At 42.3% G+C, this 20,417-nt stretch overlaps 1 protein-coding gene and 1 long non-coding RNA gene across 17 annotated transcripts in view; both read right to left on the bottom strand.

The window, feature by feature from the left end:
• LOC121629261 (interferon-induced very large GTPase 1-like) overlaps positions 1-20,417 on the bottom strand; it is a 755,663-nt gene that overhangs the window by 169,111 nt on the left and 566,135 nt on the right. For 2 of the 16 annotated variants that reach the window (XM_041968974.1, XM_041969009.1), the window contains exons 1-3: positions 2,033-2,111; positions 1,203-1,303; positions 1,066-1,097 (exon numbers count right to left, since the gene is read on the bottom strand). The exons of 13 other annotated variants lie outside the window; for them this stretch is intronic. In XM_041968974.1, coding sequence (XP_041824908.1) covers positions 1,066-1,097; positions 1,203-1,287 — 117 coding nt within the window. In that variant the 5' untranslated portion in view covers positions 1,288-1,303; positions 2,033-2,111. Of the gene's footprint in view, positions 1-1,065; positions 1,098-1,202; positions 1,356-2,032; positions 2,112-20,417 lie in introns of those variants that run through there. One more of the 16 variants, XM_041968984.1, reaches the window with a different exon arrangement.
• On the bottom strand, positions 10,409-11,083 carry LOC121629367. The gene is made up of 3 exons (XR_006008366.1): positions 10,953-11,083; positions 10,609-10,697; positions 10,409-10,486 (listed from the first exon to the last, which is right to left on the bottom strand). It is a non-coding gene; the product is annotated as an uncharacterized LOC121629367 (long non-coding RNA).

Raw genomic sequence — 20,417 nt, 5'->3', positions numbered from 1 at the left:
GGATGATCGCATCTTTTCAGAGAGCTGGCTCTTTAGGCTCAGCTCCCAAAAAGCGTCTCTTAATTTAGCATCTTTTTTAGCCCCATAATTTAACTTCTCAAAAATTAATGAATTGTATTTTAAAAACCCTTCTGTGTTAAGCATTTTTACAAGAAGCCTTATATTTGCTTCCTTTTGTGCATTTATTCTCATACAAAACCACTTTTGTTTAATATTTCAACAAAAAAATTATAATTTTATATTGCACAAATGAACAAAAACAGCAAACAAATCCACAAAACAGAAAAAACCAAACTCAAGAAAGCAGCATTAATGACCTCAGTGCAGGTTGGCATTCAGAAAAATAAGATGCCTCATAGTGAACGGGCTGATCCAGTTTCTCCTCTCTGTGAGTAAGGTTTGATGACACAACGCACTGACTCATGTACCTCACGGCTGTCCCCCTGTTTTCACATAATGGTATGATCCAAATCCTCACATGTGATTGGCTGCCTGTCCATGCAAGCCAATCCAAACAAAGTAGTGCCATGGGCAGAGCCGGTGCAGAGCACTGAGAACTAAGCAGCAGCAAAAGGAAAAAAAAAAAAAAAAAAAATTCTGATTTACTGCCAAGTATCAGATCTCAGAGCTCTTTCACACATGGCATCACTTCTGCTGAGTAAGGCTGTGGGAGGGAAATGAAGGTTTTAGGTTGGCAGACATGGCTGATTTTCAACAGGAGACTGTACAGGATCTTTGACATGTTGCTCTTTCAGCTGAAAAATCACACAACCACTGATGACTGTTTACTATTCAGTGTGGATGCAGTAACTGAGGGGTTGTTCCAAAGTTGGCTGTGATGCTCAGAGAACATTGCCGGGATCGTTGAGATGAAAACAGTTTTTAAATTTGTTGACTGAGCCATTTTTATATTTCTGTATTTATTTTTTATTTTGACACCATGACATGAAAGAAATTTCTGTAAGTAAAAGCGTATTAAAATCTAATAAATAAATTTGTATGAACATGATCTGTGTGGTGAAATTATGATTTAATGATATCTGGCACAAAGAAGAAAAATCCCACCTTATTGTCAGCTGTACGTTCCTCCAGCTGAACTGCATTGTCATGAAAGAGAGAATACAGGATCAACTTATGGAACAATCTGACCATCAAGTCATACTTCTTTCTAATGAAGTTTTATTTTCAAATAAATGAATTACCTTCATCATTTGTCTCAGAGGAAACAGATTTGGTTTCAGACTCTCCCTTCCCTCTTCTTGTTGGGTTGTCTTTGTTCTCCTCCATCTTATCTGCTCTTCATCTTTACAGCCACAAGATGAAGTTGATCACAAAAATGTTGTAATACTTCCTCACTAAAAACACAGATCATCATCCAAAGTGCTTTGAAGAAATCTGAAATTTTAATGTTTCATTCTGTTTTCCAGAATTAAAGTGTAATTTTTTTTCTTTCTTCCTGGTTTATGCAGCATGACCTGAAGGGAAGCTTTAAAGCTTCTCATACAAAATAAAGTTTTTTTAAGACATGCATGGTCCCATTTTTAATATCTACAATATGTTCAGATAAACATGAATTAAAAAATCTCTGCATTTGTCCAAAAAATATTGCATTGTTTGAAAAACTTTTAACAGCCTGTAGAGGAAAGTTACAGGGTTACGTTCACAAACATGTACTGACACACCCGATTTAGCCTGTCAGACAAGGAAGTAAAAAATGTTTAATAAAAAGAAAAAGCAGAAGTGGAAAAGGTTGTGTGTATGCAGGAAAATTATAAAACCAATCCAGATCTACATGTTATATTCCGCTTGAACAATTTCCATGTATGTTGCAATGTTTACAATGTTTTTACTAAAAAAATTAAACATTCCCTTTAAGTGAACAGATTAATCTGAGAAGCAAATATGTGTCTGGATATTTTTAAAAATTCACTTTAATCCAAATTAGTACAAGACTTAAAGTGAAAATTTAATTCAGAATACCAACTTCACAAACTCAGATTTTAAAACAAAAACACTGTTTTCATGATCTTACCTTTTGCTGTTTATCTTATTTAACTGGCTCCACCAGTCTGTTTAGCTCTGACTGCCTTGACCAAAACCACCCAGTCTCTGTTAGTGACAGTAATAACAGATCAGAGGTTTGTTTGTTTTAAAAAACCTGCTCTTCATGTACTCCTCCCTTGTTCTGCAATAGGCTGTGAACTTTGCTGGTGAATTCTTTTGTTTCAAAGGTGAAAAAGAAAGGGAGCCCTGTTTCTCTGAAACCACGTGACAACAGCATATATTCATGTAAAACCAGTGTTCTAGATATCAGAATTTCAGTCTTACAGTCTAAATTGCAAAGACACATTTCTTGCAAGCTTCTTTACTTTTCTCCAAACTGAATACAAAAACCAATTTTCAAACTAGTTTCACAAAACCTCAGACTCTTGCAAAACCAAACTCTCCTCTCAAAACAGTTTCTTTGCCCAAAACTGAAATCAGTTATCAAAATGTGCCCAGAGTCAGTCAAAATTAAGACAACTGAGCAGTCACTAAACACTACATAGAAAAATAGAAAACAAAGCTCAGGACATGAAGCTGTATAATAAATCGTTTATTTTTCACTGTAGGCTAAATGCAAAACAACCTGTGCGTTTGGTACTTATATATAGCAAGCCTACTTAAAAAAAAAGAAAATAATACAAATGAGAAGTGCTTTACTCAGCCACAGCATCATTTCTCTGTATGGGTCAAGCCACAGGATTTCATCCACATCACAGGCCACATTTTGTCTGGCCAGGCAACGGGGTAAAAAAAACAAACAAACAAAAAAAATACAATACAACCACATATTTTAGCTAATAAGTTATTGAATTTTAATTTGCATAATATACTGTTGCCTGGGTTTTAGACTATCTTTTAAACCGTCCTCAGTTTGTCAGACTGGGTGACAAATGTTCTGAAATGATTTTGAGGTATCTAAGCATAGCATTTGTATGGTACACACTCAAGTTTTTACCATATAAGGTTCTCTGTCTTTAGGTCTTCGTTCTGGCTTTGGGACCTCCATATTTTGCTGCAGAAATCTGTTTTGATGTCTGAACTTTTGTAATAAACTTCTTTTTATTATTCAAATCAGCGTCCAGAGACGTTTTTGCCTGAAAGCCAATTTTTCCACATCTCCTGATCAAGATACATCAATTTTAACAAAAGCTGGAGCTCCACAGGGCACAGTTTTAGCTCCTTTTTTATTCACTCTGTACACAGCCGACTATAGACACAGTCATGCATCCTGTTAGATGCAGAAATTCTCTGATGATACTGCTTTGTTGGGCCTGATTTCTCAGGATGATAATCTGGTCTACAGGGAAGAAATTGACTCTTTTGTTGGTTGGTGTGAGGTCAATTTCTTACAGGAAAAAAAGGGGAACAGTCTCTCCAGTGGTCATCAAAGGCCAGACTATTGAAATAGTTGAAAGTTATAAGTATCTGTGAGTTCATCTGGACCATAATTTGAACTGGAGGAAGAAACAGTGAAGCTGTCTTCAAAAGGCCCAGTCCAGACTGTTCTTTCTAAGAAAGCTTCATTCTTTTGATGTGAGCAGGAGGCTCCTGTCTGTCTTTTATCATGGCCAGTGTCTTGTTTTATGCTGTACTTTGTTGGAATAGGAGCATCACTATGGAGGACAAAAGCCAGATGAACAAACTGATTAAAAAGGCCAGCTCAGTGTTGGGGCTGAGCCTGGACTTTGTGGACATTATTGTGCACAAGAGGATGAGGACCAAACTAAGAACTGTTCTGTCTTTCACAGACCATCCTCTCCACTGCATTTTTAGTGAACTTAAGAGCTCTTTTAGTGGGTGAATGGTGATGCCTCAACTGTGCGCTTAAGAAAGTCTTTTGCTCCTACTGCTGTGCGCTTTTATAATGAGCACTTTTTATGAAATAATTTATGGTTATTTATTGTATTTGTATGTCTTTATGGTTATGTTTGTGTTGCACTGATGTTGTAATGGTGTGTAGCAGAGTCTATTAATGTAGTGTTTATGTTGTCTGTTTTTTATTTGTGTGTAAAGCGTACTTGGCAGTTTAGTTTCCCCCCCATGGGATTATTAAAGCTATCTATCTATCTATCTATCTATCTATCTATCTATCTATCTATCTATCTATCTATCTATCTATCTATCTATCTAAAAAAACAGTAGAAAGTGAGTTTTTGCTTTAAAATCAGTTTGTGCAGTTTGTAGTCTTGATTAAATTTTCACTTTACGTCTTGCACTAATATGGATTACTAACTCATTAATTTGAGTCAGGTGTGTTGGAGCAGGGATACATTGAAAATCTGCTGGATTGCAGCCCTCGTAGGGCAAAATTCAGTAGCCTATGGCGGTATTTAATCAAGAGCGCAATTGTTTGCTTTGAGAGCAAGATTTCTGGTTTTCACACTCAATGTCAAAACTCTGCTCTCACACTCAGAAAGTCCCTCTTGCTTTCAAATGTTAACAAGTAGACAATGTCATAAAGTTCTGCCCTCTGAATTTTAAATTTGACACCATGAATGCAAAGGACAGTATAGGAAAGGAAACCACCACCAGTATCTATTTTTATACTGTGTAATGATTAAAGTAAAGAATAGTTATTGGCACTGTTCAATTTAAAGTTCCATCTGTTGTGGTTTTGGATGCGTCAATGAGAATAAGCATCTACAAGTTATTCTTCTATGTTTGTCAAAGGTCAGTGAAAATACTGAACAGCATGCGTAAATGTAAGAGAATTCAGTTAGGCTTCTGATTCAACGTTGTGCCGCTGGTGACAGGTAGGTGACGCTGGTGGCAGGTAAGTGACGCTAATGCTGTAGGTGACGTAGTTCCGGGGAGACGGCAGATTCAAACTAGGCGCGCCCAAACATTTATGCTTTCATTCAATTGTATTTTGTGCCAGTCTAATCAAAATATTCTTTAAAGGAGGAAAATAGTGTCTTTAAAAGGTACACTCTGGAGCACAGCGGGAAGGATTTGGCAAGCCTGACAGATTTTATAGATCGTTGTTATGACAGAATCGTCATGGGGAAACCAAACAACACGTCCACCCCCTCCACCTCATCCAAGTCCAAGAGACAGCGAAATGAGGATTCACCTGGAGCTATTTCACCACCGGGGAACGACTCAACGGATGTTCTGATCTCTATAGATAAGAAACTCAGTAGTTTTGATGCGTGTTTGAGCCTGGTAGAAATTCTCCACAAGGAGTTCCAGGCGCTACGTGAATCACTAGAATTCAGCCAGAAGCAGGTGGAAACTCTGGCTGTAGAAAATGCTGGTCTCAGAGAGTCGGTAAAATCCCTCACCGAGGGCTTGACCCGTCTCTTGGCAGAAAATAGAAGATGAAGGAAACGGTGATCGATCTGCAGACGCGGCGCATGAGAGAGAACCTGGTATTTGCAGGGATTCCAGAGCAGATGGAGGAGGACCCCGAGACCACGGTGAAAAACTTCATCAAAACCCACCTGAACCTGAAACGGTGGAAAACATGTCCTTTCACATAGTCCATCGTCTCGGCGGGAGGAAACCCGGGTCCAGCAGACCGAGACCTATTGTAGCGAAGTTCGTCAGTTTCAAACAGAAGGAGCAGGTGAAGAACCAGGGCCACGAACTGAAGGGAACGAACTTCGGAGTAAACGACCAATATCCGATAGAGATTCTGGACCGACGAAGAGTCCTGTTTTCCATAAGGAGGAAATTTATCGCTGAAGGCGCTCGTGGTGTCATCGCGGTGGATAAATTATTTATTAATGGACAGCTGTACCGCGACCCGGACATCACTCCGTGGCTCTACTGACTTGGTATGTGCTTTAATTTTCCTGTTTTCTCACTAGATCATGTTATATCCATAAAACTGCCATAAAAGATAATTTAGTTAACAGTAAATCCACTGCCCGTCTCCACTACACTGCTCTCAGCACAGATGCGTTTTTTAAATTACTTTTTTCATTTGGCACTGTCGCTCTTTTCAATCTTTACACTTCTTCTCTCCAACCCTTTAACGGTTAACGGTAACACTTGTCATAATATTATATACACATCAGCACTTTTCATGATTCACAGGAACACACACAGAACAGCACAAGCGCACATACATCTCTGTCACAACCAGCGGGCACATACACATGCACGCAGAGAAGCAGTGGGATGCACGCACACACGCTTCAGTAATATGCATATAGCCCTCATTTCTGTAGTTCGTTCATGAATGAACTCACATTTGTCACTTGGAATGTGAGTGGAGCTGGCACAAGGAAAAAGAGGTTAAAAATTTTTAATCGTTTGCAAGAAATGAAAGCAGATATAATATTACTCCAAGAGACTCATTTATCAAACTCCACAATAGATCTTCTCTCAACAACCCAGTTTCCACACGTGTATTCAGCTTGTTAGAATTCTAGGCAGAGAGGAGTAGCAACTCTTATTAATAGAAGGTTAAATTTTGACATAGATAATACAATCATAGATCCAGAAGGCAGATTTATAATAGTTACATTATCTATTAAAAATGTTAAGTTATGTATCGCAAATATATATGGTCCAAATGTAGATGATCCCTCCTTCTTTCACTCCCTCGTCGCCTCACTCTATGGTCACTCAGTAACACACTAATTATAGGAGGTGATTTTAACATTATACTGGAAAAAAAAAAGTAACCAAGGATTTTGGTCTCTGTGATGCTTGGCGCTCTCACCATCCCACACTAAGAGAATACACCTTCTTCTCTTCAGTTCACCATTCCTATTCTAGATTAGATTATTTCTTAACTAGCAGCTCGCTGATGAATGACATGTCAGAGATCAGAATCCATCCTATTAGCATTAGTGATCACGCACCAGCATCATTCACTCTGAGAAGTAAGAGCAATAAACCAGCAACAAGGAACTGGAGATTTAATACGTCATTACTTAAAGATCCTTAGTTTATCAGCTACTTCAAAAGAGAATGGTCCTTATATCTAGAAAATAACGACTTGCCAGAAACTTCAGCAAGTTTTCTTTGGGAAGCAGGAAAAGCAGTAATGAGAGGGAAAATAATTTCCTTCTCTTCTCATAAGAAAAAGAAGGAGACTTTGAGAATTTCAGAGTTAGAACTCAGAATTAAATCCTTAGAGGACGCTTCCCATGTCTCCCCAGAAGAACACACACTAAATGCTATAAGGAAAGCTAAACTTGAATTTAATGAAATAATAGATAAAAAGACGCAGTTCTTGGTGCAAAGACTTCGCTTGGAGAATTTTGAGCATGGCAACAAATCTGGATGGTTCCTGGCTAATCAGTTAAAAACAAATAAGGAGAAAACAACCATCTCCTCTGTCAGAGATCCAGAAGGAAACATCAGCCACGACCCTGACAAGAAAAATAACACTTTTAAAGAATTCTATAAAACATTATATACATCACAACTAACTACAACAGATGACAATATTGATAAATTTCTTAGTAACATCAATCTTCCACAATTAAAACATGAAAATAAAATGGTCTTGGATTCCCCCCTTTCAGTCAGCGAACTCCAAGAAGCTCTCCAGCATATGCCCAACAATAAAGCTCCAGGTCCAGATGGTTACCCAGCAGAATTCTACAAAGAATTTTGGACAATGCTGGCACCCACTTTCTACAATATGATATTAGAAATAAAGGAAAAACAAAAAATACCTTCAAATATGAACCTAGCCAATATTAGTCTACTATTAAAACCAGGTGAAGACCCGACACTTGTCTTTGTTAGTGTCTTCTGGCTTTGGCCAGAAGAATAGAAAAAATAACCCCTCTAATACATACACAATAATACATCCTGACCAAACAGGCTTTATTAAAGGTAGACATTCCTCTACTAACATGCGTAGATTAATTAACATCATAGATTATTCTACTCTACATAATCTGGAATCCACAGTCATTTCTTAAGACGCAGAAAAGCATTTGACCGAGTAAACTGGAAATCTTTATTTGCAACGTTAAACAAATTTGGCTTTGGGTCATCTTTCTTAGATTGGATAAAAATATTATATAACAACCCAAATGCATGTGTGAAGACCAATGATCAAACCTCTCCAAGCTTCTGTTTGCAGAGAGGCATCAGACAGGGCTGCCCGCTTTCTCCATCACTCTTTGCTATTTTTATTGAACCCCTAGCTGCTGCCATAAGACAAAATAAAGAGATTAAAGGAATCCATGCCAAAAATATAGAACACAAGATAAGTCTTTATGCTGATGAAGTATTACTTTTTCTCCAGAACTCACCAACTCCCCCAGACAATCACACTTATTAACACATTCTCATCAATATCTGACTACTCTATTAACTGGTCTAAGACTATTATTATGCCCATCAACTGTGACCTACAAAACATACCCAATACTACAATACAGTCTGGAAACATTAGATATCTAGGCATAAACATTTCCCCCAGGTTATCAGAACTAACAAAGCTAAATTATGTCCAGCTACTTAAAGCAATAGAGGATGATCTCACACGGTGGAGGTGCTTACCCATATCACTCATGGGGAGGGTTGCCACAGGTAAAATGATGGTTCTATCTAAAGTAAACTACCTGTTTTCAATGATACCCACTAAACCATCCTCCAGCTGGTTTAAGTCACTGGACTCACATATATCTAAATTTTTATGGAAAAATAAGCCATCACGTATCAGTCTAAAAACTTTACAACAGACTAAAGATAGAGGCGGATTGGAGCTACCCAACTTTAATCATGTTTTCTTAGCTAACAAGCTGCAGTATATCTCCAAATGGCTTAAACCTAGCAGTCTGGATGAATCTTGGTTAGATGTAGAGCAAGCATTGTGTGAGGATCTGTTTGCAGAGATCGAGATTATCGTGTTTTAAAAGCATCAATATCAGTTCCTCTTTAGTGGCTTGGTGGGTTTTTCTAAAAATAACCAAATCCTCACTTTTTCCATGTAAGTTTACACCCCTCTGGAACAACCCTGACATCCTGCAAAACAAAAAGCTTATCAATTTTACTCAATGGAAAAATAAAGGATTAAAACAGTTAGAACATATAACAGAAAATGGAAAGTTCTTGTCATTTAATATCCTCACTTCACAATATGGAATCAGTAGCAAAACATTTTTAGAATATCACCAGCTTAAATCTATTATATGTAAAAAATATACCATTGATCAATTAAACTTACAGCTACCTATTAGGGTGGCAGAATTCATGAATCTCAATGCCCCAAAGCTATTATCAAAAACATATAGACTATTATCCAAACTAGAAGACTCAATCTGTCTTCCAACTTCAAAATGGGAGGGTGACTTATCCAGTAACTTTAATAAAGATAAATGGTCACAAATATGTTTAAACACCTTTAAAATGACTAAAAATTCAAATATGCAACTAATACAATTCAAAATTCTGCATAGAACTCATTATACAGGACAAAGGATGTTCAAGATGGGTCTGTCACAATCATACATCTGCACACACTGCAATGAAAACACACCTGACAACTATCTACATGCCTTGTGGTCCTGCACACCTGTCTGCAGGTTCTGGCTTCAGGTATGTGTGGACATGTCAACATGGTTTAAATGTAATATTCCTACAATCCCCGCACTATGTCTAATAGGTGACTTGGGTGACATTAATATGGCAATTAACTCTGCACACATGATACACACAGCATTATGCATTGCAAAGAAAACTATCCTTGTGAACTGGAAAAAATTAAAATAATGTGTTTATTCAGCAGTTTAGGAATCTCTTAGTTGACCACATCAGTAGTGAGACAATGTCTGCCTCCTCAAAGAACTATTTAGCTGAATCTCATTCCCTCTGGTCCCCTGTGCTTAGTTCCATCACTTAGTGTAGGTGGAGGACTGTGACCTTGTTGCTATGGGGGTTGGGAAATGGTTGGGAGTGACTGGTGGTTGCGGGTTCTTTGTGGTTGCCCGTGGTGCGGGACCGGGCTGCTCTGCGATGGGGGTGGCTCTGGGTCTGGCCTCGTCGGGGGCTGTGGGGGCCAGCGGTTAGGGTCGCCTCGTGGCGGGGGGTGAGGCCACTGGTGGCGCCTGGGTTGGTGGGTGTCGGTCCTGGGCCGGGCGGCCGGGCTATTCCAGGGCGGGCTGGGCGGGGGTTCTGGGCTCTGGTGCCCGAGGGTGGTCCTCCTCCCTCCGGGGTGGTGGGGTCCGTATGTGCCGGGGGTCTGGGCCTGCCCGGATGTGCTGCCGTGGTGTGGGTTGGTGCATGCACTGGTGTCTGGTTGACGCCCTGGGACCCAGGGTATGGCCTGGGGGCAGGGGGGGTGCAGGGGTTTGAAGGAAGGCTGAGTGGGATTCGGGGGTCTGCCGCTGTCCCCATCCTCTCATTCCCCGTTAGGGGAGTGATTCAACTCACTCTATGTCTTCGGTTGTTGGCCCTCCGATCCTCTTCCACTTTGTCTTCTGACAACTTAGATTCCCTCCTGATGTTCTCAAAGTATCTGTTGCTCCTACGAACACAAAAAGTGACACATTAATATGTGAAAGATCTTTTCAACAAATTGTCTTTCTTTGGAGAGATAAGCATTATTTTTAGAAGTAACCTTAAACAAGTTTTAGAGTCATAACTTACTTCTGATCAAAGAGGTGTCACATTCCTCTTCATCTGCAATTGTCCACAACATTGAATTTGTGCCACCGGAGTCGTGCTCAGACGTGAACCTGCAGATTACATCATAGAAAACACAACAAAGCAACATGAAACATGACAAATACTAAAACTACTCTGAAAATTCGTTAGTCAATATGTAAAATCAAAGTGCCATTATTTTTTTTTTGTCTGAGTCAATTTAAGATGGACTAAAGCATCATTATTCTGTGATCTGATGAATATGTAACCACTCAAGGTGATGCTGCATAGAAAATACATATCTTGTAATCAACTTACAGACTACTAAATGGTATTAGATGTTTTACCTCTCATTTCCTCTGTATTTGTGCCCATCCTCCAGACTCCTGTGGATCCTTTTTACCTCACGCTAAAACAGCCAATATCACAAACAGATAAAATTTAGATCATGTGAGAAAAATATTTTGACAAACTTTTGAAACACCTCATTACAGCGGCTTCTACAGCTGTTTTTTGTTTGTGTCTGTGTTTGCAGTGGAACAAAAAAATGGTTCCCCCTTTCTTTTATACATTATCATTCAAATAAATGACATACTATTACATGGATTTAGTGAAAAATTAATCATTTATTTATTATTGAACATTTATGAAGTACTATTTGTATTTGTTACATTTCTGACTGAATGTGAAAAGGATTAAATGATTATATGACAGTTGACTTTGACGGCAGCTACAAGCTCCATCAGGTTGGATGGGAAGCATCGGTGCACATCCATTTTCAGATTCTTCCAGAGATGTTCAAACGGATTCAAGTTTGGGCTCTAACTGGGCCACTCAAGGACATTATCAGAGTTGTCCTGAAGCGGTGTATATTAATATACATTTAGAATGTAAATATGCTGGATTTGAACAAAGCTTAATTCCATTATTAGTCTCTTATAGTTATAAACGCAGGTCTCAGTCTGTGATCGTGTTAGTTTGTGTTGTTTGGTGTTTTAAAATGACAATGGCCATTTCTTTTATCTACATTATAATAAAAATATGGATAAATTGATGTACAACAAATTTGGCTTTACTACTTTATATAGGGACAGCTTTTAAACCAGAGAATTATAATATAAATATCTGTTGTGTTACACAGGAAAAAAACAAACAAACAAAAAAGAAGCCAACCAAATTTACTCCCGGTTTTACCTTTACTTTTGACAGTAATTTTATCCAACCATTATGTATTTAACTTACTTTAATTCCAATAAGCACTCCATTGATTGTCCGTCAGTGGTTATTGAACAATTAAGAAACAGTTTTAACTGTTTTAACCATAAAATAAATATTAAAACACATGAAATTTTACAAACGTTTTATATTTAATCCAGTTCAAACGAAACAACCGTTCACTTGTATTTATTTAATGAGGAGCATACTTGCCAGGACCAAGATGGTGATCACATGGACGTGTCGCTACAATGGCTGATGGGCCTTACGTCTACGATTGAACCCATAAAAGCTAGCAAAACATCTTAGTTTCGTCCGTGTCCGTTGGCATCGACACTTATCTCCGTGTCCTCTGAGTCTGAAGAAAGGGTGAAGAAGAGTCGTTTCCTTTGTCTGAAGAATACTTTTACAACTTATTGACATGATCTGTACTGGAAAACACGACAATAAAGAGAAGTGCAGCGCAGAACTACATTGGCGCTGATTGATGACATCACACGATGTGCGACAGTTGAGGAGCAGGATCCCACAGGAGAGTGAGCGGCGACTTGCTGTTAGTAGTTGCTCAGGGAAATTTCACATTCATAAAAGGAAAAGGGCTGACGGCAAACCGAACTTCATAATGTTTCTACAAGATCTTTTTCAATACAGCTTCAACCTCAGTGGTCTTGAGAACTCAAAAACCTTAAAAACTAAGTTTACTTTGGAAAAATTCTTATTTCATTGAGATGACTCTTTCCTTACTTTACTTAACTGATGGTTAAATGTATAAATGTATATGCATATGCTCACCTGGATTTTTCATATATGTTTATGTATATCTCCTAGATTTAATTTACTTACTGGTCTCATTAAATATCTCTTAATACTTGATACCCTTGTTATACAGGTTCTGTTCTGTATACTTTTTGTTCAATTGTTTAAGCAGGAGAATATTATCTTCTAAAAAACAAAGCTGATTACTTGGTCGTTGCCTGGATATTTATTTTTATTCAGCATCTCAGCGAAATAAACTATTTTAGAATAATAACGTGTCTTTATTGACAAACAAGTTTGCACATAAAATGAATTTGTTTTGGAGTGTAAAAACAATTAATTATAAAAAAGAATAAACAGAACATAAACAACACTATGGGTTAAACGCAGAGAACAAACTTTCCAGCTAGGACTAATAACTTAACATATGTGCAAGTAATTTTAATGCATATGGTAATCGATCATATTTACTCATATAACAATCACAAGTGTAATCATTCTTTTATTCATATGGTACATTTATTCGTTTGTTACCCTCAATTACATTTTATAATGTGTATTTTCCTTATATAGAACATTGAAGTTATTATTCTCCTGTTGTGTTCTTGTGTGAGATCAGGCTTACCACTTTTCTTCCAGATTCGTGATATGGGGAAAGGTTGAGACTGATGGGCAGCTGCTAGATACGAACAGTTGTTAAGAAAATAGCAGCCTATTTGGGCGAGACAATACGACGCCTCACAGTCTCTCCTTTCCTTTTATCAGTTCAGAGACTGGCCTTCAGCTTGGATCAGGTTGAATTAAACTGATTCCTAAAATGTAACAAATCAGAGTCCTCTTGTCGGCTTCTGGGGTCAGCAAGACAGCTCTGAAAAACTTGCAAGTATGGACTGTTTTTTTTATATACTTCTCCTGTAATAAACCTCATATACTTTTACTCATTCCGGACTCTTGGTAATTTTTCTACAATACATACCTCCCACTGAAAAGAATCATTGGCCGTTGTGATACCAAGACTAAGGTTAAGTTTTCAAGAATTGGGGAGGAAACTAAGCATTGTTGTTCCACTGTCATCACTGAGATGCATTTAAGGTCAAGGTTATGTTTAGTCTAAAACAGTATTAAACCTTAGTTTAAACCTGCGGACATGTTCTTGTCCCTGGGGTGCCTAGCCTTGCTGTTGGGTTGGCGTGGCCCACGGTGGTTTTGCCTGGGGCGGTCGGGCCCCGTCGGGTTCCTGGGGGGAAAGGGTGGCCCTTGGGCCTGTGGGGCGCCTGCCCTCCGTGCGGCCCACACTGCAGCGCCCAGCGCCCGCTGGGCCTGCTTGTCATTGCCCTGGGCTGCCAGGTGCCCCTGCCCCGTCGCGCCCTGGGTTCCGGTCTGGGGGCCCCTCTGCTCTGGTCCGGGTGGGCCGCTGCTCTGTCTGCTTTGGCTGTCCCGGGCTTGGTACTCTGTGGATCTGCTTGGCCTTTGGGGCCTCGGGCTCCCCCCGTCCCCCACTGATGCTTCGGGGTGCGGCATGATCGTGGCCCCCTTGCGGGTACACATTTCCTCCTTGTTGCATGGCCACACATGCATGTTAACACGTGCATGCTCACAAACGTGCTCGTCTCTCCATCCTCTTCTCTATGTTTGTGTGTTGGTACGTTCATCTGCAGGTACGTTTGATGAGTATTGTAATTTTTTTATATCATCATCATTCTATCTTTCTTTCGGTATCATGTAGTACTGTGGTAGTTTATGTTGTTGTTTTTTTGTGATATGTTCTGGGCAGCATAGAAAACTGTTATTTCCACATTTTAATCCTGTTCTTTTCTCCCTTTTTTTTTCTCTCTCTCTTCCTCTATCTCCCTGTCAGGTTCGGCACTGACATATAAGACTAAAGAAAATAAGATTACAATAAAAATAATAAAAATATCAAGGGCAGCCATGTATATAACATGTCTCCCTTGGTAGAGCAAATCTGTCAAGCAAAATATGGCACACAGACCACCGTTCTGTATGTTAGGATGCTGGACAGGACAGGGTAAAAAAAAAAAAAAAACAGTATTAAACTCTTAAAGATTACCCTTTTTTTGGCCATTTTTTAATGATTTTGGAATAAGATTTGTTGTTTCTCCAAAAGATGTAACAAACCATATTTTCAATTTTTCTTAACTGTCCACCATTGTAGCATTTGTAGCATCGTATTTTTAATATTCTACACAAAGTTGACAACAACACAGTTTTTTTTTTTTTTTAACCTGTCCTGTCCAGCATCATAGCAGCAAAATGATAATCTAGTTGATGTACCATCCTGAACAAATTTGCTCTGACAAGGGGAGGCTTATGGGTAAGGCTTCTCTTGATAATCTGACTAATTTATTTATTTACTTTGAATCATGGAATCTATCTTGCTGGACCTGACCGGAGGGGACATAAAAAGATGGAAAATAGCAAAAAGAAGCAAAAGGGAAAGAAGAAAGGAGACAAAAACATCACAGACAGAAGGCAGCAACCCTTCAATCCATACCATCACCAGACAAAATACTGTTACACTTGTACATAAACACACCAGAAAATTTCCTAAAACTTTTACAAGAACAAACAAACAAACAAAAACACACAAAAAACAAAACAAAACAAAAAAAAAAAAACAAAGCTGCTTGTCATTAAGAGTTCTTAAATAATAACCAAATAAAAAGGACATATCATGAAAGTAGCACAACAGCGACCAGATACTAACTCACAGGAAAAATAAAAAGAAGAATTATCTCTTAGTAAATAAACCCACTGGACAACTCAATGACTGTGTCAGCATGTTGATGACTGAAGTCGACTTCATGGCTACTTTAAGTCATTTTCTTATTTTTACTCAGCAACTCTGACTAATAAACAATTTCAAAATCAGAATAGGTCTTTATTGCCAAGTAAGTTTGCACATACAATGAATTTGTCTTGGGGTTAGCAAAAACAATAAAAGTGAAAAAAAGAACACACACACACACACACAAAAAAAACAACAAACAAAAAAAAAAAAACCAAAACAGAACACAAACAGTATTTACAGGACATAAGCCCCCCACTGCTACCCTAGCACTAGAATATGGTTCCAAGTATAAGTAGGCTCTTGAAGACATTTGTGTCTCCCTCTCTCCAGGACAAAGAGGTGTTGGTGGGGGTGGGAGGACCTTTAGAGGTGAGCAGCTTCAAAGAGGCCACATCTCCTGTACTGCTGGGGGAGGGTGAGTGGCTGGTTTGCTGGGACTGTTGTGGAATGTTGGGTCTAGCACATTGTCCTTGAAAGCAGTAGTAAACCCAGTGTTGTTGGCAAACCTGAACAAATCACAACAATCCACAGCTCCACTGGTCCACTTCTTAGATGTCCCCAAGATTCAAAGTGTTTATTGTCATTTGCCCAGTAAGGATTTATTTAATTGAGTAAAAGTTACTTAGTTACTTTAAATTACCTGATGTAAACAAAAGAAGAGTCATAAATCCAATCCAACACTGTTTTTAATAAACGTTTTAAACACTACAGTAAAAGAGAGAAAATAAAACCAAATCAAAGTATCCACGATGCTGAAAATGTTGAGCAATTCCTTAATAACAAAACTGCTCTTTTTTCTTTATATCACAAACATAAATAATCAGTTGTCTTAATTAAGCAACAGCTGATATAAGAAATGAAATAAAGTGCCATGCCCCACAGAATTTTCTGCCAAGTGAATACTACAACATTAGACTGTAAAGCGCTTGTTCAGTTTGAGCAGGAGTTGATTTTCAAAGTTTGTAGCGCTAATCTGCGCTCTCTTCTCTGTGAACAACAAACCAGCAGAGCTTTAAAGACTCTTGCAAGTGGCTGAGGCCGGAAGGCCGGTGTTGAGTTTCAGACAGTTTTTTACTTTTAGCAAAGCGTTTAGAAGATCCATATGTTCTTTTTTTTTTTTTTTTTTTTTTTTTTTTTTTCTAATTTGTCTTGTCCAGCATCGTTGCAAACAGAATGATTGTCTGGCTGCTGTCTGGTGCTGGGCAATTTTACTCTATCAAGCAGGGATTTATACTACATGTATAAAGTCCCTCTTGATGACATGAAAAACTTTATTAAATCAGACTCTTAATGCTGGACTCGACCGGAGGGGACAGAGAGAGAGAGAGATAGAAAAGAAAGTAGAGAGAAGAGGGAGGGGAGAGAGAGGGACAGAAAGGGTGTGGGGAGTGCGGGTGGGGACTTAAAACATTATACAGAAAACCATGTAATCCATACTACTTGCAACATATATAGCTAAGATCATCCTGGCCAGTAGGTCATTACACAACTAGTTGATAATAGTAACAATAATAATAATCACAATAATAGTAATAATAATAATAGTAGTAGTAATAATAATAAGAGTAAGAGTAATAATAATAATAAGAACAGAAATAAAAAAAAAAAAGAAAAAAAAATATGATAATAGATATAAGTGAAACTGCTGTATTCAAGAACACGCGCAGAGAAACCTGTGTGGATATGCTGGAGAACTCGGCCACATGGCGACGCAAAGACTGTGTGGAGACGTTCAGGAAGGAGTGACCATGCAGAGTGATCATGCAGATGCCACCTCACTTGAACAGAGGCCAGAGTCAGGCCAGCGGTCCCGAGACCCAGGCCACCAGCCCCCCCGTAGGCTACAGATCCCGACCGGTCCACAGAGACGACCACTCGCCCGCCCAGGAAGGCAGCAGCAGGAGACCCCAGCAGGAGCCGCCCCGCGGACACAGGGCACCGGCCCCGGCAGGCCGAGGCCAGCAGTCCCCGACCCCCCCGGGCACCGGCCGCCCGGGACAGACGGGGCAGAGGGCCCGGGCCCAGGAGCGCAGGGACACCCCCCCACCCCCACAGGCCAAGGGCCAGCACGCCACCCGGGGGGACCCGGCCCGCCCAGACGGCCACCGCCAGAGGCCAGCCCCACACCCCAGCGCCCAGCCGCACACCCCGAGAACCAGTCCTGCCCCCCCCCCAGACCAACACACACAAACACACACACTCTCCTTCCACTCCTCCATTCATCCTCCCACACATACACCATCCAACCCTTACATACTCTGTCCTCCCACACACACACACCATCCTTCCACCATCCATCCTTCCACACACACACCATCCTTCCACCATCCATCCTCCCACACACTCACCATCCTTCCACCATACACTCTCCCACACCTACCCCATCCTCCCACACACACATCATCCCTCCACCACTCATCCTCCCACACATACACCATCCTCCACCTTCACACCTCCCACACACACACACACACACCATCCTTCCACTACCCATCCTCCCACACATACATCATTCTCCTACACATACACCGTCCTCCCTCTCCTACACCAAACATCCACCTTCACGTACCCCATCCTCCCACACACACACACACCACCCCTCCATCACCCACTCTCCCAAACATACACCACTCCCCCACACACACACCATCCTCCCTCCCATACACCATCCATCCTCCTGCACACACACCATTCTTCCACCATCCATCCTCCCACACACTCCCCCTCCCTGCACCATACATTCTCCCACACATACCCCATCCTCCCCCACATACATCATCCCTCCACCATTCATCCTCCCACACCCACACCACCCCCCCTCCCACACACCACACATCCACCTCCACACACCCCACCCTCCCACACACACACACCATCCCTCCACCACCCATCCCCCCACACACACACCACTCCCCCCCCCCCCCCCCCCCCGCCCACCCCACATACACACACACACACAAACAAACACCATCCCCCCACCACCATCCTCCCGCCATCCCACGCCGCGGGGGGACAGCCCCAGCCAGGAGGCGAGGAGACACGAGCCAGGCCCCCACCCCCCCCACCCCGCCCCAGTCCCCCACTCCCCACCCCCAAAACAGCACCTTCCCCCCAGGGCCAGCAGCCAAACCCCCCGGGACAGCCCGCCCACGCCCCGGGCCAACGCGACAGGCCACCCGGCCCGCCCCGCCCCCGGGCCATCCATGGAGACAGGGGCGCTTGAAGACCCCATCGCCCCTCCCTCCCCCACTAGTGAGGGAATATATTATGTGCTGTTTGCAATTAAAAAAAGAGGGTTAAAATTGGGGGGCAGTAACTGCATTGAGGAGGGGGTGGGGCCACCTGAGCAGTCCCACCCACCTGACCTCGCATGTTCCACCCCCCAAAACGTGTTTGTATGTTGCAAATGTTATTTGTGCTCAGTGACTAAGTGGAATTAAAAGCTGGGAGGCATGCTGCCGCTCGGTGAAGCAACGGGGCCACTATGATGACCCCCCCTGCCCCGCCCAGCGCAACAAGCACACCCCCCACGGCCCTACCTGTGTATGTAGTGAAGAGTGGGGAGGGGAGGGGTCAGGAGATGTAGGTCCAGAGGGGGGTAAGCCTCCCCCCTGGAAGACGACCCGCCAGTGGCTTAGGGCGCCCCCGTCCCCCGCCGGCCCCGAAGGGCGTCACAGGCCCAGAGCAGGCACCCCAACCCAGGCACGCCACGAACCCCCCCAGGGGCCAGCCACCAGCCCAAGGGGCCACTTTCCTCTTTCTGAGTGGGAGGGGGGCGAGGCGAAGGAAGGGAACCCCAGGCCCCCGCCCCCAACACCCAGCCAGGGCGCCCCCCAGAGGACACGTCCTAACCCCCTGCAAACGCACACACTCCCTTTTTTTTTTTTTTTCTCCCCAGCCACTCACACACACTCTCACACACCTCTATATACCAACACCTCAATACGTGCACATACCTCCACACACACACGTCACGCACATACCTATAAACACACACACCGGTGCCCACATACACACACACTCTCATACCCCTCCATACACATACACCACTACACACACACTCACATACATACCTGCATATACACACAAGCACCTCCATACATACTCACGCCTCCACCCACTCCTTCACTCCTCCACACACACCTCGACCTCCACGTGCACACACTCATATATACATACCTTCACACACACCCACATCCCACATAGACCTCCACACACACACCCGCACACTACTCACACACACACATACACGCACACACCCAGACCTTCATACACACCCACACACACATACGGCACACACGTCCCTCTACACCCACCCACACACCAGCATACCCACAGACACACACACACACACACCCACACACAAACACACCCCCACCCAGGTTCCGGGGCTGCGACCAAGCACCAGGGCACGGACCAACCCCCGGCACGGCACATCCGGACGGGCCCAGCCCCCCCCAGCAGCGGCAGACCCCCCACCCCCAGGAGCGGGGGGAGACCCGACGCCCCAGAGCCCGGGGCCCCCACCCGGCCCACCCCGGGCCCGACCGGCCACCCGGCCAGGGGCCGACGGACACCGACCCAGGCACCCCGGCAGCCACCCCCCACCGCCACGAGGCAGCCCCACCCCGGGGCCCACCCAATGCCGCCCGCCCAGACCGGAACCCCCAGCCGACCCAGCAGCGGAGCAGCCTAGATCCCCACCCAGGAGACAACCGGAGACCTGAAGCCACCAGGGACCCCCCACCCACATCCGCCCCCATCCCAGCGAAGCCGCAATCCTCCACCTACATTAAGTGATGTAGCCAGTCACAGGGGACCAGAGGGAATGAAAGTCATCTGACTGGTTCCTGGAGGAGGCAGACATTGTCTCAATGCTGATGTGATCTAACAGGAGATTTCTAAACTGCTGGATAGACAAATTATTCTTATCTTTCCAGTTCACAAGAATAGTTTTCTTTGCGATGCATAAGACTGCGAGGACCAAGTTTATGGAGTGTATTCCTATGTTGGTGTCACCCAGGTCGCCCAG

The sequence above is a fragment of the Melanotaenia boesemani genome, chromosome 2, assembly GCF_017639745.1.
Source record: "Melanotaenia boesemani isolate fMelBoe1 chromosome 2, fMelBoe1.pri, whole genome shotgun sequence".
Classification (NCBI taxonomy): domain Eukaryota; kingdom Metazoa; phylum Chordata; class Actinopteri; order Atheriniformes; family Melanotaeniidae; genus Melanotaenia; species Melanotaenia boesemani.
This window is presented reverse-complemented; position numbering and strand designations above follow the sequence as displayed.